The sequence below is a fragment of the Eubalaena glacialis genome, chromosome 4 (genome assembly GCF_028564815.1).
Source record: "Eubalaena glacialis isolate mEubGla1 chromosome 4, mEubGla1.1.hap2.+ XY, whole genome shotgun sequence".
Classification (NCBI taxonomy): Eukaryota; Metazoa; Chordata; class Mammalia; order Artiodactyla; family Balaenidae; genus Eubalaena; species Eubalaena glacialis.
The window spans coordinates 133,924,951-133,945,525 of record NC_083719.1 but is presented as its reverse complement, the minus strand read 5'-3'; the positions used below and the strand labels follow the sequence as shown (position 1 = coordinate 133,945,525).

The following is a 20,575-nucleotide window of genomic DNA, read 5'->3' as shown; positions in this document are numbered from 1 at the left end:
AAACAGTCCTTTATACACAGAATAAAAGAAAGGGGTCAGAGTAGATTTCTAGGCTCCTTCATGTCTAGACTTCAATGAATTAATACATTGTTAATGTTTTATAAAGTTGGACCCAGTAGCAATTCTAGAGATGAACAGAAAACAGAGTAATAATAATAAAAAACAAAACAAAAATCAGAACACAAAATCTGATGGCTAAAACTTTTAAGAGTGTTGCTTGAAGTCATGCTGTTAGTAAATCTAACCTCTGACCCCGTGTTTAATCAAGTCTGCCTTACACTTGAATATGGGCATTTGCTGGTTGTTTTTAGATATGTGGGCAGACATATTAAGGGCAAATATGAAATTCATGAAACATGGTTTATAATGGAAAAAATCTGGAGCTTAGGGGACTCATGTTCTTATTTGAAATGACCAATCATGTACCTTTGGGCAAATCAATCTTTTCAGGTCTCAGTTTCCCTTATCTATACAATGAAGAAATTGAACATGATCTCTTGAGTAACTGCTAGCTCTGTGGCACTATGGAAGTACACACATAGAACAAGGTGGATATTTATATTAAATGCATTTAATAAGGTTTAAAGTGAATGACAAGGACTTCCCTGGTGGCGCAGTGGTTAAGAATCCACCTGCCAATGCAGGCGACACGGGTTCGAACCCTGGTCTGGGAAGATCCCACATGCCGTGGAGCAACTAAGCCCGTGCACCACAACTACTGAAGCCCGCGCACCTAGAGCCTGTGCTCCGCAACAAGAGAAGCCACCGCAATGAGAAGCCTGCGCACCGCAATGAAGAGTAGCCCCCACTCACCGCAACTAGAAAAAAAGAAAATAAAAAAATAAAAAAAATAAAGTGAATGACAAGGAAGTTCAGGCAGAGAAGACAGAGAAGGGCCACAGGGTTTTCAGAAACTATTTCATCGTGAGCTCACTTCCCTTTTGTAAATAACCATTGGCTTTTAAGGTTTCCAGACAAAAGTTACTCTCCCAGGGCTGAGATTGTTTGGGTCTGAGATGTTACCTCAGTGATGGAGATTGTGGCTGGAACTCAATACTTTCTGACAGTTAATGCCCAAAGCCTGTGGGGTGGGAGGAGAGGGGACATCTTGTGTATATGAGAGGAAATAGAACGTTGAGGTCCCCTCAGTTCCCCCCACGGGAGGGGGAAAGAAGTGGAAGAGTTTGAAAGTTCAGGTCAAAGTCAGAATATTAGAGCAGGGAGCTGTGCATATATCACCTAGCACAATTTTCTCATTTTATAAATTTTATAAATGAGGAGGCAGACCTAACAAGGTTATATGACATAGCCCAATTCGTGTTAGAGCAAAGGCTAAGAATTAGGCTCATGACTGGAGTGGAAAGGGCACCTAAACATGAGTATAAGGAACAGGCCATTCATGGTGGTATTTCCCACCTCCTAGTCCAGTGCCTGACACATAGTAGGTGCTTCATAAACATTGGCCACAGGACTCACCAGTTGACTGACTTGACTGAATGAATGCATGAGTGATACATTTCTACCTGTGTTTCCAATAAATACTGTCCATTTCAAACAGAGGACTATGTATTAGTTCACCGGAGACATTAGAGGGCTCACTCTACTTGCCAAGAGACACTTGACGAAGTAAGCCTTTTCTTCCTCTGAGTATTGCTTCCTCTTTGTTGATGCGGACAGAATAAATGTCAGAGTCCTCACAGGATGTGTGTGGTCTAGCATAGGAGAGAAGCGGGGTTTCCTTCGCTGTCATCATAGACTTGATAGTGTTAATAGAGGAGTGATTGGTCGTCAGACATCTGGTGTGCTGGGCCTGCCGTTGGGAGAGTGACCACTACTCCTGTGACTGGGGAGGAGAGACAGTTCCAGGAAGTACCCAGTTCAGTTGGAGAATTAAAACAGCACCTAAACAGAGCCATTCTTTGCCTTTTCTTCTTCAGAACCCATGTTTTCACATTTTTCCTTTGACTGTGTCCTGCTCTTGCTGCTACTACTTACAAGTAAGTCTGGATTTTTGCAATTGGATAGTGCAAGATAAAGACGCAAGGATGGTCATCGTAATGCTAGCAAGAGCAAAAGTTTGGAAGCAACCTAAATGTCCACCAGTAGGGTAGTGGGTAAAGAAATTATGATATATCCATGATACAAACAGTGACGCTGATGAAACATAATGATATGAGATGTCTGCAAGTCATAATGTTAATTGAAGAAAGCAAGGAGCAGAATAATGGGTATATTGGACTTCTGTGTGTGTGTGTGTGTGTGTGTGTGTGTGTGTGTGTGTGTGTGTGTGTGTGTGTGTTGCAGGGGAGTGGGAATACATGAATGCTTCTTAATGAATAGACTCCAGGAAAGTGAGCTGGGAAATGGAAAAGAGCAGGGAGAGGGAGTAGAGTTTTCATATACTTTTTATACTGTTTGAATATGTGTGTGTACATATATATACATATATATATATAGAGATATATATATATATATATAAATTAATTTTAAACCTCAGAACAACCATACACTAACTTCTTATTCAGCCAAGGGATTTTATTTATTATGTGCCTGGTGCTTGAAAAACAAAAGAGATTTGTGTTAGGATAACTGCCCTGTGTTGGTAAACAGACAACTAGCCCAGATGGGTGAGCTCTTTTCCTGGCTGACAATTACCCGTTGTCTGATTGTCTATTTCCATCAGCACTGCCCTTCGGTGTTCACAGGACCGGCCACAGTTCTCTCCTGGGGCACTGGTTCTCAAAGTGAGGTTCTGAGACCAGCCATATCAGCATGTCCTGGGAACTTGTTAGAAATACAAATTTTGGGCCCCCCCACCCTCCAGAACTATTAAATCAGGAGCTCTTATTAATAGTTAATCAGATTAATTAACTCTAAACTCTGACGGTTGAGCCCAGCCGTCTGTGTTTGAACAAGGCTTCCTGGAGATTCGAGTGCCCCTCAAGTCTGAGAATCATTGCTGTAGGTGAACTGTCCTCCAAACAGGATAGCAGTAGTGGTTTCCTCTTTATTCTGCAAGGCATTGCTTGCAGTTTTCTTGAAATGGACCAGCCTCCCTCATTGCTCTCCTTCCCTCTTTATGCAGGGTCTTTGGAAGGAGTATATGTGTCTGAGGTGGGTCAGAATGCTGATCTGCCCTGCACCTACTCTCCAACCACCCCTGAGAATCTCGTGCCTGTGTGCTGGGGCAAGGGATCCTGCCCTGTATTTGAATGTCACAGTTTGGTACTCAGCACTGATGGAAGGAACTTGAGCTATCGGACATCCAGCAGATACCTACTAAAGAGGAATTTCCGCAAAGGAGACGTGACCTTGACCATAAAGAATGTAACTTTAGCTGACAGTGGGACCTATTGTTGCCGGATCCAATTCCCGGGCCCCATGAATGATCAAAAATCAAACCTGGAGTTGGTCATCAAACCAGGTGAGTGGACCTTTGCATACCTTCTTTCTGAATGAGATTCACCTGTGGATCATATTAAATACACTGATGGGTCTCACCTCTGGTCTTCCCAATTAAAGCCCTCAGGTTGGGCCCCTAAGACCTAAAGTTTAACAGGCCCCACCAGCAGTGTCCAGCCACGTTTAATTCCCTCCATCTATTTTGAACCTCATGGCTAGGATCTATAGAATGGAGGAAAGGCCTAGATCAGAGGTCTGAGTACCTGAGTGGTCATTGAAATCACCTGGGGAGCCTTTTAACTCCCACAGATGCTTGGGCTCCACCCCACAACCAGAAAAATCACCATCTCTGGAGGTAGAGCCTGAGCATGGGGTTTTACAAAGTCTACCCCCGATGATTCTCCCCCATGTGCAGCCAGGATTGAGAACCGCTGGACTCCGCATGTGTGGGGGAGAGGAGGCACGTGTGCTTTCATGTTTTAACATTTATAGAGCATGTACTTAGTGGCTGATGGAGCTAAGTTCAAATCTGACACTGCTTCTTACCAGCTGTGTAATCTTGGGCAAGTTATTTAAACTCTGTGACCTCCTCCTCTATAAAATATGATACTACCTACCCTATAGGCCACTGGAAGGATTTTATGAGATGTTTGATGAAAAACATTTACTGTGGCTGTAAGTTCCATTATTAACAATTAGACTATGATAATGAAGACTGTAACACACCTCTGTCAGACACTTGGAGTGTCATACACTCTCAGCGAAGGTGTTCAGGTAGGTTTGGAAGTTGAGCATGTGTTTCTCTTCTTTTGTTGTGTTTACAGTTGTTTCTGCTGCCCCTTTGATTCCCTGCAACAAGCTCTCTGCTCTCAGAGAAGCCTCATCCTTACGTTGGTTTCTGTCTTTAGCCAAGGTCACCCCTGCTCGGACTCCGTGGAGGGACATCACTACAGCCTTTCCAAGGACGCTCCCCACCGAGGGACCTGGCTCAGGTAATTACATATGGGGTCTAGGAGGAAGCCTTTAGTTGGTTTCTGAGTTAAGAGGATTTTGAATATGGGGAAAACATGAGAAAACAGTTTGAGTTTTCTCAAACTGTGCACCCAAGATAGTGTTTGAGGTGAGGGAGGTGGTGGAAGTAAATTTGTGCTGGGAAAAAGGAGCCCTGGGCTAGGGTTCTGAATTAGTCAGGAGTAGCCCTCAGACCTGGGCCAAAGCCTTTCGCTTCTCTGGAGAGCAGCTTCCTCTTCTGTCTGAGGTATGGGTTCAGAGACTTTTGGATCTCACCACCCAGCATAATTCCCAACCCCCAAAAAAGAATTTTGATGAGCTATGTATTTTGCCAAACAAGGAAAGAAAAATTTCTACTATTGCCACCCCTGCATTTAAAAAAAAAAAAAAAAGGACACTTTTAAATTAAATAAGTTTAATCTAATGAAAACCTCATTACACTGTCCTTATTATTTTCTGATTTACTCCTGGACTGGTGATGTTTTCATGAACTGACCCCAGTCCATGTTTGGTGTAATCTGGATTAGGTGATTTCAAGAATCCCTTCTAACTGGAATAAAGTCCATCATCTTCCTCAGATTCTGACCTCAGAAGGAGCAGCTAAATTCTTCAAGTAATTCAACAAGGACTTTTCCCTGCCGCTTTGGAAGAGAAGATAGGGTCTAAAGAGCAGACCTCAGGTCACGTTGATCAGGGAGGTTAATCTTAAATATTTCCTGTCAGAGTCCTGGTCTCCCTAAACTCTCCGGAGCTCAGTCTTTCATTCTGTAAAATGAGGTTAATAATAGGTAAATTCCAAATCCTAATCTCATAAATCTCAGATTTAAGTAAGGAAGTGTGTCTAAAGTGCTTAGCCCAGTGTCTGATCATGGTACATACTCAGTACCTGTTAGTTATTGTCATTATCGGTAAGATCCAGAGGCAGAGCGAGATTGTGGTTAAGTACGTCAGTGACAGGCAGGATGGGTTCTAATGTCAGCTTTTTGTATTAGTTTCATGAACTCAGTTATGTTGCTCAAACTCTGTGAGGCTCAATTTCCTTACCTCTACAATGAGGGTAATTCCAGTGCCTTTGTCATAAGATTGTTGTAAAGATTGATGTGATCATGTATGTAAAGCACTCAGCATAGTGCCTGGCCCAGAGAAAGCACTCAAATATTAATTATTATTATAGATATTAACGTCAGCTCTCTAGAGGTTGAATCTTTGGTGGTTCTTTAGTCACTGGTAGCCAACATCTCTTATGAAATTAGTGAGGAAATTAAATATGGTGGAAACAGATGATCGCCCACATAGTGGGCTAACCAAATCATACAGGTGTTCATCATATGCCATTGTTATATTTTAAAGAATCCTACAACTGTAGACCTAGAAGGGACTTGAAGGATCCCACTTTCCCATCTCGTGTTTCAAGGTTCTTTACAACATCACTCCCAAGTTGGCATTCGCTGTATGCTTACACACCTTCTGAGATGGAGAGGTAGCTTCCTCACAACACAGTGCATTTTTTTTATAAGTGTCTATACCATAACCAGAAGTGTCCTTCCCTTCAGTTTTTACTTGTTTGTTCCTTCCCTTTAGGGCAACAGAAATGGAGCCATCTTTTGCATCTGGGAATATAGGCAGAGTACCTACAATCTCTGAGCTTTTCAAAGGCCTGAGAAAATACTTAAACAAAAAAAGACAATGGCTCCAAACTATGAAATAAAATGGAAAATTGAAATTAATTAGTATTTAATGACATGACTATAATATGTAATATTTCAGTTAGTTACCTGCAAGTCAACTTGTGTGTAGTTACACCTTTTCTTTAGTGTGTAATGTGGGTACTTATTTTTTTTTTCAGTTTTACAATTCTTTTAAAAAAAAATTTTTTTTTAACATCTTTATTGGAGTATAATTGCTTTACCATGTTGTGGTAGTTTCTGCTGTATAACAAAGTGAATCAGCTATATGTATACATATATCGCCATATTCCCTCCCTCTTGTATCTCCCTCCCACCCTCCCTATCCCACCCCTCTAGGTGGACACAAAGCACCAAGCTGATCTCCCTGTGCTATGCAGCTGCTTCCCACTAGCTATCTGTTTTACATTTGGTAGTGTATATATGTCCATGCCACTCTCTCACTTCGTCCCAGTTTACCCTTCCCCCTCCCCGTGTCCTCAAGTCCATTCTCTACGTCTGTGTCTTTATTCCTGTCCTGCCCCTAGGTTCTTCAGAACCATTTTTTTTTTCTTTAGATTCCATATATGTGTTAGCATATGGTATTTGTTTTTCCCTTTCTGACTTACTTCACTCAGTATAACAGACTCTAGGTCCATCCACCTCACTACAAATAACTCAGTTTCGTTTCTTTTTATGGCTGAGTAATATCGTTGTATGTATGTGCCACATCTTCTTTATCCATTCATCTGTCGATGGACACTTAGGTTGCTTCCATGTCCTGGCTTTTGTAAATAGAGCTGCAAAGAACATTGTGGTACATGACTCTTTTTGAATTATGGTTTTCTCAGGGTATATGCCCAGTAGTGGGATTGCTGGGTTGTATGGTAGTTCTATTTTTAGTTTTTTAAGGAACCTCCATACTGTTCTCCATAGTGGCTGTATCAATTTACATTCCCACCAACAGTGCAAGAGGGTTCCCTTTTCTCCACACCCTCTTCAACATTTATTGTTTGTAGATTTTTTGACGATGGTCATTCTGACTGGTGTGAGGTGATACCTCATTGTAGGTTTGATTTGCATTTCTCTAATGATTAGTGATGTTGAGCATTCCTTCATGTGTTTGTTGGCAATCTGTATATCTTCTTTGGAGAAATGTCTGTTTAGGTCTTCGACCCATTTTTGGATTGGGTTGTTTGTTTTTTTGATATTGAGCTGCATGAGCTGCTTGTAAATTTTGGAGATTAATCCTTTGTCAGTTGTTTCGTTTGCAAATATTTTCTCCCATTCTGAGGGTTGTCTTTTCGTCTTGTTCATGGTTTCCTTTGCGTGCAAAAGCTTTTAAGTTTCATTAGGCCCCATTTGTTTATTTTTGTTTTTATTTCCATTCCTCTAGGAGGTGGGTCAAAAAGGATCTTGTTGTGATTTATGTCGTAGAGTGTTCTGCCTATGTTTTCCTCTAAGAGTTTTATAGTGTCTGGCCTTACATTTAGGCCATTTACATTTAGGTCTTTAATCCATTTTGAGTTTATTTTTGTGTATGGTGTTAGGGAGTGTTCTGATTTCATTCTTTTACATGTAGCTGTCCAGTTTTCCCAGCACCACTTATTGAAAAGTCTGTCTTTTCTCCATCATATATTCTTGTCTCCTTTATCAAAAATAAGGTGACTATATGTGCGTGGGTTTATCTCTGGGCTTTCTATCCTGTTCCATTGATCTATATTTCTGTTTTTGTACCAGTACCATACTGTCTTGATTACTGTAACTTTGTAGTATAGTCTGAAGTCAGGGAGTCTGATTCCTCTAGCTCCGTTTTTCTTTCTCAAGATTGCTCTGGCTATTCAGAGTCTTTTGTGTTTCCATACAAATTGTGAAATTTTTTGTTCTACTTCTGTGAAAAATGCCAGTGGTAGTTTGATAGGGATTGCATTAAATCTGTAGATTGCTTTGGGTAGTAGAGTCATTTTCACAATGTTGATTCTTCCAATCCAAGAACATGGTATATCTCTCCATCTGTTTGTATCATCTTTAATTTCTTTCATCAGTGTCTTATAGTTTTCTGCATATAGGTCTTTTGTCTCCTTAGGTAGGTTTATTCCTAGGTATTTTATTCTTTTTGTTGCAGTAGTAAGTGAGAGTGTTTCCTTGATTTCTCTTTCAGATTTTTCATCATTAGTGTATAGGAATGCAGGAGATCTCTGTGCACTAATTTTGTATCCTGCTACTTTACCAAATTCATTGATTAGCTCTAGTAATTTTCTGGTAGCATCTTTAGGATTCTCTGTGTATCATGTCATCTGCAAACAGTGACAGCTTTACTTCTTCTTTTCTGATTTGGATTCCTTTTATTTCTTTTTCTTCTCTGATTGCTGTGGCTAAAACTTCCAAAACTATGTTGAATAATAGTGGTGAGAGTGGACAACCTTGTCTTGTTCCTTGTTTTTCTCTTTCTGACTTACTTCACTCTGTATGACAGACTCTAGGTCCATTCACCTCACTACAAATAACTGAATTTCGTTTCTTTTTATGGCTGAGTAGTGTGGGTACATTTAATATGCTTGCTATAAAGTGGAGAGGAGCCTTAACAAGTAGGAGTCCCAAGGATCTTTGAAGCTCCTAAACCCACTTTGAACACAGAATAAATGCAATCTCTCTTCCACCTGAAGAAGGCAGGACTGGATCATGGATGAATCCTTAGCTTCGGAGGTAGACTTGGTTTGAATCTCAGATTTGCCAGTTAATAGCTGTGTGATCTTGGACAAAGTACTTCTCTGAGACTCAGTTTCTTCATTTGAAAAATGAGAAAATAATAGTGCCTACCTATTGTGGTGAAGATTAAAAGATATTGTGCACATAAAGTGTGAAGCACCATGTCTGGCACATAATACATGCTAGATGGTAACTATTAAATTTATATACTTTTAAAATCATCACGTGCCTCCCCCAATGTCATCTCCCCCCACCCCCCAGTCTTGGGTCCTCTAGGAAAAACATTGTAACTTCCTCCAACTGTCCCATCCATTTTGGTTGATGTCTACCTATGTGAAAATAAGCTGTGATAACCCAACAGTGCTCTATTTTATTGATCATTTTCACTGTATAATGAAGTTAAAAAAAAAAAAAGTTAGTCTTACCATTTAAGCCAAGAAAAGTAATTATAGGGAAGCAGAAACTGGATTTACACTAGAAAACGTTGTGTGTGGTTAAGATGCATGTTTACTTAGTAGTTCCACCAGTGTGGTTTTTAAATTCCTTTTGGGAAATAGGAGCTAAGGTAAGTGGAAGATAATCTCTTTCCTTTCCTTTTTTTTTTTTTTTAAACTTTAGGCTGAGAATATGCTTTTATAATATTAAAATCAGAGTCTGTAAACCAGTTCTACATTAAAAGGTTTAGACTTCTAAGCTTCCAGAAAGTGACCTTGACATTTAGGAAGTTTCAGAGCCTGTGACTCACCCAAAAAAACGACGTTGGCATGCTTAATCTTCCCAAAGCTGACAACTTATTGGTTTTTAGAATGCAGTGTTTACGAGGTCAGGGCCTGTGCGAATCTTGTTCGCTGTTCTGTCCCCCGTGCCTGGCATAGAGTGGGGGTGTAGTACATGTTCATCGAATGGATAGGCAGATGACTAACTAAATGAATAAAAAGGAAAGAAAGTGAGCTGGCAGCTGGGCAGTGTGGAGGCTTTGTAATCACAGTGCCGAGATGAGCCTTGTTGGGGGCAGCATAGTTAAGAGTATGTGCTTAAAGCCACGTGGACCTAAATTGGAAGGCCATTTCTGTTATTCACTAAGCTGTGTGACTTTGGGTAAGTCACTTAACTTCCTAATTCTCAGCTTCTTCATCTGTGTAATGGGACTCATAGTCCCTACTCTAAGATAGTTGTTTTGAATGCAAAATGAGATGCTTCCCTTGAAGAATTTAGCACAATGCCTGTTCATGGTAAATTATAGTTACAGTTATTATTATTTTCAATTTTTTAGGGAACAAAATACCCTGTCTTACTCTTAATGAGTAAATGTTAAATTTTTTTTAAAGAAAATTAACTTTCGTTACCTTTCAAAGTCTAACCATGCCACATCTTCTTTATCCATTCATCTGTTGATGGACATTTGTACAGTGGAATATTACTCAGTCATAAAAAAAGGATGAAATGATGCCATTTGCAGCAACATGGATGGACTTTGAGATTATCATACTAAGTGAAGTAAGCCAGATAATCAACAAGGACCTACTGTATAGCACAGGGAACTATACTCAATATTTTGTAATAACCTATAAGGGAAAAGAATCTGAAAAAGAATATATACATATTCTGAATCACTTTGCTGTACACCTGAAACTAACACAACATTGTAAATCAACTATAATTCAATTAAAAAAATGAACAAAATAAATATTAAAGAACAGTTATTTGATCTAAAAAAAAGTCTAATTATAATGCCTGCCTCTGTGTCATCAGTGTTGTTGGAATTTTGCAGACCCCTTTAGGGCCCTGAGGACACAACAAACCACATATTCAAAATAGGTTTTCCTGGAAGAAGTCTCCATTTCATAGAACATAAGTAGTTGGGTACATCATCTGGACAAAAAAAATGTGGTCATCCTGAAGTTGATTTGTAAGTGTTCAGTAAGTTTTGTTTGTCTCTCAGTTAATTATTGTGAAGAGTATGGAGTAGAATTAATTTCAAATAGCATTATAGGCAGCTTTTAAGATTTAAAAAAACTCATAAAAGAAAGCATTCTTAACTGTTTTACTGGCTATTTTTCTTCTTTGTGGCAGAGACACAGACACTGGAGACCCTCCATGATAAAAATCAAACAGTGAGTAACTGTGTGTGTGCGCTGACCTTATGCTCAACTCAGAGGAAAAAAAGTATAGCTTTAGACTTCCTTCCTGCCCACTCATTCCTTGGGGGAAAATGCCTTAATCTCCCTTGGCTTCAGGTTCCTTGGCTGTAACATGTTGCTGATGACTGTTGTAACTGCGAGTCCTGTTGTAAGGATGGAGTGGGGTGATGCATGTAAAGTGCCTGTCACATAGTAGGTGCTGGAAAACCAAAAGGAAGAAGCATTAGCATTTTGTCCTTATTCTCAAATTTCACAGCTGTATACCACTGTGGAAGGTTCGGACACCCTCCATCACCCCAGAATGTGTTTCTCCTTGCTTCCATTGCAGCCCTAATGAGAAAGATTGTTTGTTTAAATTTATTTATTTATGATAAGACACCAGGCAAGAATATTCTAAGCCAAGAACTTAGGTATCTAACTAAAAATAAAGCAGTATTTTAATCAACCACCATTTTAGTGTCTCCCACCTTCTCAGAGTAAAAGGGAAAACCACTAGAACAGGGGTCCCCAATCCCCAGGCCGTGGACCTGTACCGGTCTGCGGCCTTTTAGGAACCAGGCTGCACAGCAGGAGGTGAGCAGCAGGCGAGCAAGCGAAGCTTCCTTTGCTGCTCCCCAGTGCTCCCCATCGCTCGCGTTACTGCCGGAACCATTCCCCCTCCATACCCCCAACCCCGGTCTGTGGAAAAATTGTCTTCCACGAAACGCCAAAAATGTTGGGGACCACTGCATTAGAAAACAAGCTGATAGCAGTGACTGGAAAATTCTTTGAGGACGTATCCAGGGGTCTGCATTCATTTAACTCAATCTTTGACTCCGTGTCAAGCATTTTGTGTTTGTCCTGTCTTCTTTGCAATCCAGGTCTGCCTTTTCAGTACCTCTGTGTGCCCACAGTGCTTAGTGCAAGTAACCTTGCATGGTGCGCTCCTGCAGTAAATGTCTGTTGAATAAATGGAAGACTTAATTCCTTGACGTTGTTTTAAAAGTGTTTACCATTACTCTTTTTAAAGGAGGAACATGAAGTGAAATTTTAGAAGCAGTATGTTCGCTGTGACTGAGTTAACAAAATATCTAATTAATTAGAGCAATAGCAATAATAGCTACCACTGATTGAGATTTATCCTGTACCAGGCTCTGTGCCAAGCATTTTCTGTTTTTCGTCACTTAATTTTCCTGATAATTCTACAAGATGACACAGCTCTTTGGTGACAGAACTGGGATTTGAACCCAAGACAGTCTGGCTGCAAATTCCTAGCTTTTAAATCACTGTCTTTCGTTGAAAATTGGGGTTTGATGGCAAGACACCAAATTTAGACCACTCTGAAACTGCCTGGGAACACCAGGGAATCATCAATGAAGAGGGCCCCACTTTTTATTTTAGGAAAGGGGAGTCCATTTACTAAGGCTGCTTCTCCACCCACAGCACAGACAGGCACCTCTTATTCCCTTGCTAACTCCAAAGATTCAGCTAATCCCTTTCTTTGGGTGGTTTGAGGCTTGTCTAGAAGGGGACAAATCATGAGTCATTTCAAGGTCCCTGCATTCCTGAGATACTGTGAAAGGGATGGTCCCATGCATAAGTCATGAGACTGGCTGGTCAGACAATGGATTTCTGGTCATTTGCTGGAATTCTGTTTGTGTTTCCATAGGAAATATCCACACTGGCTAATGAGTTACAAGACCTGGGCGCCACCACCAGAATAAGCCTCTACATCGGAGCAGGGGTTTCTGCTGGGCTGGCTCTCGTTCTTATCTCTGGTGCTTTAATTCTCAAATGTAAGTCATTTGATGGTGCTTCTCTCTCCATCTGATAAGGAACTGTTAATATAGGAACAAACACAAACCTAAGATAGAACTATTAGTTTATATTTATACCTACAGATGATTAGAATAAATACTCTTTAGTCCTTCCAAACCTCAACAATAATAATAGCTCATTTTTCTTCAGTGCTTACCATGTAACAGGCATGTTTTATGTTTATCTTTGTCACCATCTTATATAACGTAGATAGCACTGTTATCCCTATTCTTATAGCAGAGGAGAGTAACGTTTAGAGACAGTAAACTTTCAAGGTTTTCTCAAGGTTTCAGAATCAGTAAGTGGCAAAGCTGGAATTCAAATTCAAGCAGGTTGATTCTAGTACCTGTTTTTTAATCTTTTGTTAAGAAAATAAACCTTTTTAATTCATGAATATGTCCAGGTTTATTAGGAAGCACAACAACGACAATCACTTTCTTCTGTGCATCTTTCTATCTTATTTATTTCTCAGACATGGTTCTTTAAAGAGGGATAGCAGGTTCCTTAACACTGGGTCATGCCCAGAGTTGCAGCGTTTGTATTTTCCTCCATTGTGGCACTCAGCACACATATTTTATTTCTAAGTTACTTATCTTTATTAAAAAAAAATTAAGGATGATTTGTACACGATAAACTGTATATTTAAAGTGTGTTCAACTTGATGAATTTCAGTAGATGGTTTCACCCAGGAAACCATCACCACAATCAATGCCCAAACACTTCCATCACCCCGAAAGCCTCACATACTTTTATAACTGTGATATATTCTCTTCTCTTTGGTGCAGAGGCCAAGGCCTTATACCACTGTTATTTTATCAGCCTTTCTTACTAATACATAAACATCAACCTTGTGTAGGGTTATAAACCATTCCAAGTTTTCCCAGGATTGAAGGAGGTTCCTAATGTGTGGGTTTTCAGTGCTAAAACTGGGACAGTCCAGGGAAAACTGGGATGAGTTGCTCATCCTCTGTGGCTTGAAGCTGCCAAGTGCTTTATGTGCATTAAATCCTCATAACTACCCTGTTGAGAAAGGTACTAATATTATTCTCATTTACCAGTTGGAGAACCAGTGTGCTGAAAGGTTAAGTAACTTGCCCAAAGCTACACAGTTAATTGATAGAGGATTTGAAACTGGGGCTGTCTTGCTCGCCATTTTGTTACTCTGCCATTAATGGTAAATGGATTGTTCAGAGGAAGAAGCTACTAACCCCCACTTACCTGGGTTTATGGAGAGATAGCAGTGGAGTTTGGGAATTGACCACATGAATATGGAGTCTACAGGTTGATAAGGAGCAATGACAACACCCACTTTTTGAGTTTTGCCAAGGCCTGGATATTAGGGACTGTTCTGGTTTGTGTAGAAGGGTATGGAAGGAGGGTGATGAGGAGTGGGAGAAGTCATGTTTTGTACACACATATGATTACTCCCAAAACGTGACTACTTAGAAGAATAGATGGGAAAGATGTATTCGATTTGCAGTCTTTTCCCTAGAAGTTGCTGGAGAAAATCATACAACCAAGGTGATAGGTTGTTTTTTTTTTTTTAATTAATTAATTAATTAATTAATTTTTGGCTGTGTTGGGTCTTCGTTTCTGTGCGAGGGCTTTCTCCAGTTGTGGCGAGCAGGGGCCACTCTTCATCACGGTGCGCGGGCCTCTCACTGTCGCGGCCTCTCCCGTTGTGGAGCACAGGCTCCAGACGCGCAGGCTCAGTAGTTGTGGCTCACGGGCCTAGCTGCTCCGCGGCATGTGGGATCCTCCCGGACCGGGGCACGAACCCGTGTCCCCTGCACTGGCAGGCGGACTCCCAACCACTGCGCCACCAGGGAAGCCCAAGGTGATAGGTTTTTAAGTCATGACATCAAAGCCATAAATTGGTACTCAGTAATGCCCAGCAATCCTGTATCTTTCTAGTGCACTGTCTGAGATGAGCATCACATACTTCACTGCTGCTCAAATCTCCCTCGCCTCTCACTGCACTGATGAAGTATTAAAAGCCTGTTTCAACCACTTTGCCTTAGCCAAGACTTCGTTCTTCCTTTGATCACTTTCTCCAGAATCATCTCTCTCTCCATTCCTGTTTATGCTATTTTTATTAGCATAAAAATATGGCCTAATTCACACATTTCTCTCCAGCTGCTCCCATTTCTCTGCTCTCCTTTACAGCCGTATTTCTCAGATGAGTTGTCCCTACATCTCACCCCTCCGCACTCTTTTAACCGCCCCTCCTCCCAATTTAGCTTCTATGCCTGAGGTGCCATGGAAATAGTTTCAGTCACACTCGCCAGTGACCTCCATTTTGCTAAATCCCATAGATACCTCTGTCTTCATTGTAGTACATCTTTCAGCAATGGCGAAGTTGACTCTCACTCATTCTAAAAAGTCTTCCTTCTCTTGGCTTCTGAAACACCACTCTCTTCATTAGCCACTCCTTTCAGTCATTTTTGTTATTTTCTCTTCTTCAGCATGATCTTTAGATGTTGTGATTCCCCAGGGCTGGCCCTTTTATTCTCTCCATGCCCTCTGGGTGATGATGACCTATATTCCCATAGACTTAAATATCATCCTTAATTTCTCTCTCCAGCACTCAAGGGTGTTGGTACTGATTGGCCAGCTGTCCAGTTGTTATCTCCACTTAGATGTGTCCCACATTGTGTCAAGAAAGGAGCTCTAGATTCTATATTCCACCTTTTTAGAAGCCAACCTCCCCCTCCCTGATCTTCTTCATCATAGTGTTTCATTATCATACATCTGGTTGCTTAAACCGGAGAGCCAGAAGCCATCCTTGAATCCCCTCTTTCATCACTCCTAATACACAATCCAACTTCACTTTCCTGCACTTTCTCCAAATCATATCTAAAATCCATTCGTAATTCTGCATCTCTCTTTCACCACCTTACTCTGAGGCAGTTCTCTACTCACCTCCTCATTTTTTCATACCTCCTTTTAATTCTTTCTCCACATAGCAGCCAGAGTGATTTTCTTAAAACCCAGTCAGATCATATTTCTGGCCTTCAATTATTTCCTATGTCTTAGAATAAAATCCAGACTCCTGATTATGACTTACACGGTCCTGTAGTATCTAGCCCAGCCTCCCTCTCAGACCTTACCTTGTGCCACTCTCTTATTCCAGCCATGCTTTCAGTTTCAGCCACTCACCACTGTCTTTACAAGGGCTTTGCTCGATCCAGAATGCTCACCCCGGCTTTTCATTTGGCTGACTCATTCTCTTCTTTCAGAACTGAGCTTAAAGATCATTTCTTCTGAGAATTCTTTCCTGATTACCTTCTTGATTACCTATTCCAGTGCATTATTGTTTTTTAAAAAAATTGAAATACAGTTGATTTACAATATTGTGTTAGTTTCAGGTATACAGCAAAGTGATTTCAGTTATATACATATATATATAAAATATATATATTTTTTCAGATTCTTTTCCATTATAGGTTATTATAAGATATTGAATATAGTTCCCTTGCTATACAGTAAATCCTTGTTGTTTATCTGTTTTGTATATAGTGGTGTGTATCTGTTAATCCCAAACTCCTAATTTATCCCTACCCCCGCCCCCCCCCGCCTTCCCCTTTGGTAACCATAAGTTTGTTTTCTGTGTCTGTGAGTCTGTTCCTGTTTTGTAAATAAATCCATTTGTATTACTTTTTAGATTCCACATGTGTGATATCATATAATATTTGTCTTTGTCTGATTTACTTCACTCAGTATGATAATCTCTAGGTCCATCCATTTTGCTGCAATACTTTTCTTTCTATTACATCACAATTTGAAATTATTTTATTTTTCCCATTTACTCTTTTTTTCTTAAATGCCTCTCTCACTAGAAGACAAGTTTCATGATGTCAGGGCTCATAGTTCACCTTTGTGTCCCTGGTGCTTAGCATACTACCAGACACGTAGTGGGCGCTCCCTATATTTGTTAAATATGAAAAATGCATCTTTATTACTTTTAGCATAGTTTATGTAATAAATCAAGACGCATATCAGTGGTTTGATTTAATTCAATCTAATAGGAAGACCAGATTTCCCTAAACAATCTTTGCCTCCAGTTAGCTCATTTTATTTATCTCATTTATTTTATGAAAGCATTTTAAATTGACTTTTCTTCGCCTTTTTACCTAGGGTATTCTGATAGCAAAGAGAAAATACAAAATTTAAGGTAAGAATAATGCGTGCAGTAGTGGAAGGTGGGAATCTTGGATATTCCTACTCTAATCTGGGCTTTGATCTTTGCTCTTAGAAGTCCTGCCCTGAGACTTTGGGATCTAAATTTTTACTACTTCCTTTTTGCTTTAGGCCTAGATTTATGGAATGCAAATTTAACATGTTGCTTGGTTTTATTCTTGATCCCTAATCCCTCTAGTTTCTTTAGTCCTAAAGTTAAGGTACAGAATTTGTCTCCCATTGATAGGAAATGCTTATATATTTCTGATTAATGGGCTTTTTCAGTGAACTGACCCTTCAGCTGATTGAGTACTTACTACATCCAGGTTTTGGGTGGCCACTGGTTTATAGACGTGAACAAGAAACTCAGAATCTGCTCTCAGGGCTTTTACAACCCAGCCCAGCTCTTAACTCTGATTGCCTATTAGAATCATCCAGGGCACTTAAACATACTATTGTCAACCCCAGAGCAAATAAATCAGAATCTTTGGGGATGAGGCCTAACCATAGGTATTGTTCTAAAAACTTTCAAGAAAAAAGTGATTCTGTCCACTGCATACTCTCTAAACCACTAATAATTTTAGACTAAATCTAGATAGTATAGTTATGAAGACAAAACAGTCTGCAGTAAAAAAGTCAAATAAGACCAAATAAAATATTTAATTATCAATGGCTTTATATTATCTGTGTCAGTATTCTTTATTAGAGCTGAAACTTGAAATGTGCTAATATCAATAGGTAATATTTACATGCAATAATTCATTCTTTATGAAATTATTTGGTTAATGTTCATCTCCACCTATAAATGTAAACTCCGTAGAAAATTAGGAACTTGTCTGCCACATTAACAACTGTATCCCCTAGCACACACCTGACTCTTAGTATGCATTTAATATTTGAGGATTGAATGAATAAACATTCCTTACAGAAGCCCTGTGAGATAGAGTACTTATTCCCATTTTATAGATGAGGACCCTGAGACACTAAGTTTACTAATATGCATCCTCTAGGGGATTTTTGTGTTTTGTTCACTGTTGCATCTTTTGATGCATAGAACAGTATATAACACGTTAAATAGTTCTTGAATGAATAAATGAAAAAAGCAAATCCAACTTACCCAAGATCATATGGATGGTAAGCAACAGAGGCAGGATTCGAACTCAAGTCTCATTGGATCCATAACACATTCATTTCTTTTACTTTTTGAAATTGTTCAAGCCGACATAATAATTGAATTAATAGTGCAAGGAACAGTAGAACCCTTCACCTAAGCGTGTCATTTAATATTTTGTCACATTTGCTTTATCTGTTTCTCTATTTACATACACATTTTTTTTTTTCTGAACCATTTGTAAAGGTGTTTCAGACATCTTGACACTTCACCTAAACACTTCAGTCTGCACTTCCTCAGAATAAGGATATTCTCTTAGATAACACAATGCCATTTTTATACCTAAGAAAATTCAGATTAATTTGAATTTGTGCAGTTATTCCCCAGACTATTTTCATTACTCTTTTATGTTTTCCCCCGCCTAGTCAGGACCTGATCAAGGATCATATACTGCCTTGGTGGCTATCTCTTCAGCAAAGCCCATTCTCTTAACTCTATTCCATGTTGCCTGGGAAATGCTTAACTCAAGTGCATCACTTTATTTCCACAGCGTCATCACTTTGGCCAGCCTCCCTCCCTCGGGCTTAGTGAATACAGCAGGAGAGGGGATGCATGCAGAGGAAAACATCTATATCATTGAGGAGAACGTATATGAAATGGAGGATCCATACGAGTATTACTGCTCCGTCAGCAGCGGGCAGCAGTCCTGACAACCCCTGGGCTGTTGTCTTTCAACGCCACCAGATTCACCACTTCCTTTTGGGGTTTGGTGTTATCTTCTTTGAAAACTATGAGATGGCTCACCTGACTGGTTTTAGAGGTTCTGTTCTTGGCCACCGAGCAGAGTTTTTCCATGTTCTAAAGATAAGTAGCTCACCCAAGGATTGAACTGGGACCAGCATTGTACTTAGACAGGCACAACATTACCTCTGTGTTCCCGCCACCCAACTCGGAGACTGCTAATCAGGGCATTAGAGCTCAAATGGGCTTTTATAGAGAGTAGGAATTCTTAATATGGGGTCTCTGGAATTCCAGATATTCAGTTATATGGTGTGTCCATGAAGCTCCTGAAAATACAGGGGAAATTATGTGCTGAGATACGTGCGTGTCTTTTTCGGTACAGGAAGTCTAAAGGGACCGCCGATGCTCAAAGAGCTCTGTGCACCGTAGCAGGTTAGGAAACTATTGGAGTAGGAGTAGATGGTCTTGAAGGTTCCCTTTGAGTCTCAAGGTTTATGCTTCTTTGAATGTTGACTCTGTGACAGTACGTGCCAGTGCATAGCTCTCCTTGGCCTAAGTTAAGAAGACTGCCCAGCAAGGCCTGCGGTGTGGCAGGTGCTTCTGGAGAAGAAGGAAGTACGCTCAGTGTGTGTTGACAGGTTTTGCTTAGGGTGCACTCAGAGGGAAAGCTCTCTTACCAACTTCTCCATTCATGGCGAGAAGTGGAGCTGTGTTTTTCACAAAAGAAGAAGCAGTGACTGGGACACAAATTCTGTTTCCTGGTGGAAAGTAGGTAAAGGGCTCCAGCCATCTGTATTTATCCATGTCAGATCCCCTGATGGAAAGACAATGGTCCTTAAGCTTCAGTTCCAAGATGGTAGAGAGTAGGTCTATCTTGCCTATTTGCTTCCTCCCCAGTCTTGGCACAGCTCTGACACATAATACTGATATAAATTTACTAAATATCTTTGGAGTGAAAAAATTAAAGAAGCAGAAAGGTAGATTTCTGGGAAGACTTTTCCATTGGAGAGCTCAGATAGAGCTTCACTTGTTGGGGAACTCGAAAATACTCCTAAGCTCCTGTTTCTGCTCTTGTCCAGCATCTGCTCTTCTCAGCATCCTCTCCCGGCTCAGGCCCTTGGAAGTGTGTTATTGTCTTTTTTCCCCTTTCTGCTGAATGAATCAACAATAGGGACCTGTCGCTGCCTGAAAACTGCCTTCCCCAGGTGATGACTGAGCTGCTACTGCGTTGCATGCAGGAGATGTTGGTCACCAAGGATGCGGGCAGCCTGTCTGTTACAGTGTTTGGGCTGCATCTGGGCGGTATTGGGAAGCACTGGCTTTCTACAGGGAGATTTGTAAGGGAGATCATTTTGCAAAGTTCCAGGCAGTAGCTTTTAAACAAGCTGAAAAATTAAGTGTTTTAAATTTATGAAATTCTAGAGGGAAGAGACCACAGAAAACATATGGACCAGATCAATGATTGCCCCACAAAAGGGATTCTTATTCTGCAAAAATCTTTACACAAGGATATGTACACAAGGACGATCATTGCAATGGTGTTTGTGAGAGATGTTTTCCATCAGTTGGGGAATAATTGGTTATTGTGGTATGTCAACACACTGGCACAAGTAAAAAAAATTAGGTGGTTTCATCATTGAGCTGTTTTGCTAATTCAACAAATATTAAGTGCTTACTCTGTGCCAAGTTCTCTGGTGCTGGGATCATAGAGAAAGACCAAATAGACACATCCCTGACCCCATAGAACTTCTGATTGATCTGACAGGAAGGATGATTTCATTCATTCATTCATTCATTCTTTCAGTGAACATTTTTTGTCA

General features: G+C 40.3%; 1 protein-coding gene across 1 annotated transcript; it reads left to right on the top strand.

Moving 5' to 3' along the window:
- The first annotated feature begins 2,623 nt into the window (after window positions 1–2,623).
- On the top strand, window positions 2,624–20,297 carry HAVCR2 (hepatitis A virus cellular receptor 2). The gene is made up of 7 exons (XM_061188991.1): window positions 2,624–2,744; window positions 3,086–3,424; window positions 4,227–4,394; window positions 10,860–10,900; window positions 12,576–12,702; window positions 16,862–16,898; window positions 18,565–20,297. Exons 1-7 carry the CDS (start codon window positions 2,624–2,626, stop codon window positions 18,722–18,724), a joined length of 993 nt encoding a protein of 330 aa, XP_061044974.1. The 3' UTR covers window positions 18,725–20,297.
- Window positions 20,298–20,575: the final 278 nt, after the last annotated feature.

What these genes read in the sequence shown, in the direction of transcription:
- HAVCR2 (XM_061188991.1), top strand. Translation starts at nt 2,624, where the DNA reads ATGGGTGAGCTCTTTTCCTGGCTGACAATTACCCGTTGTCTGATTGTC. An exon ending in CACCGAGGGACCTGGCTCAG is followed by an intron (nt 4,395 to 10,859) that starts GTAATTACATAT and finishes TCTTTGTGGCAG; the next exon opens with AGACACAGACACTGGAGACC. An exon ending in GAGAAAATACAAAATTTAAG is followed by an intron (nt 16,899 to 18,564) that starts GTAAGAATAATG and finishes TTATTTCCACAG; the next exon opens with CGTCATCACTTTGGCCAGCC.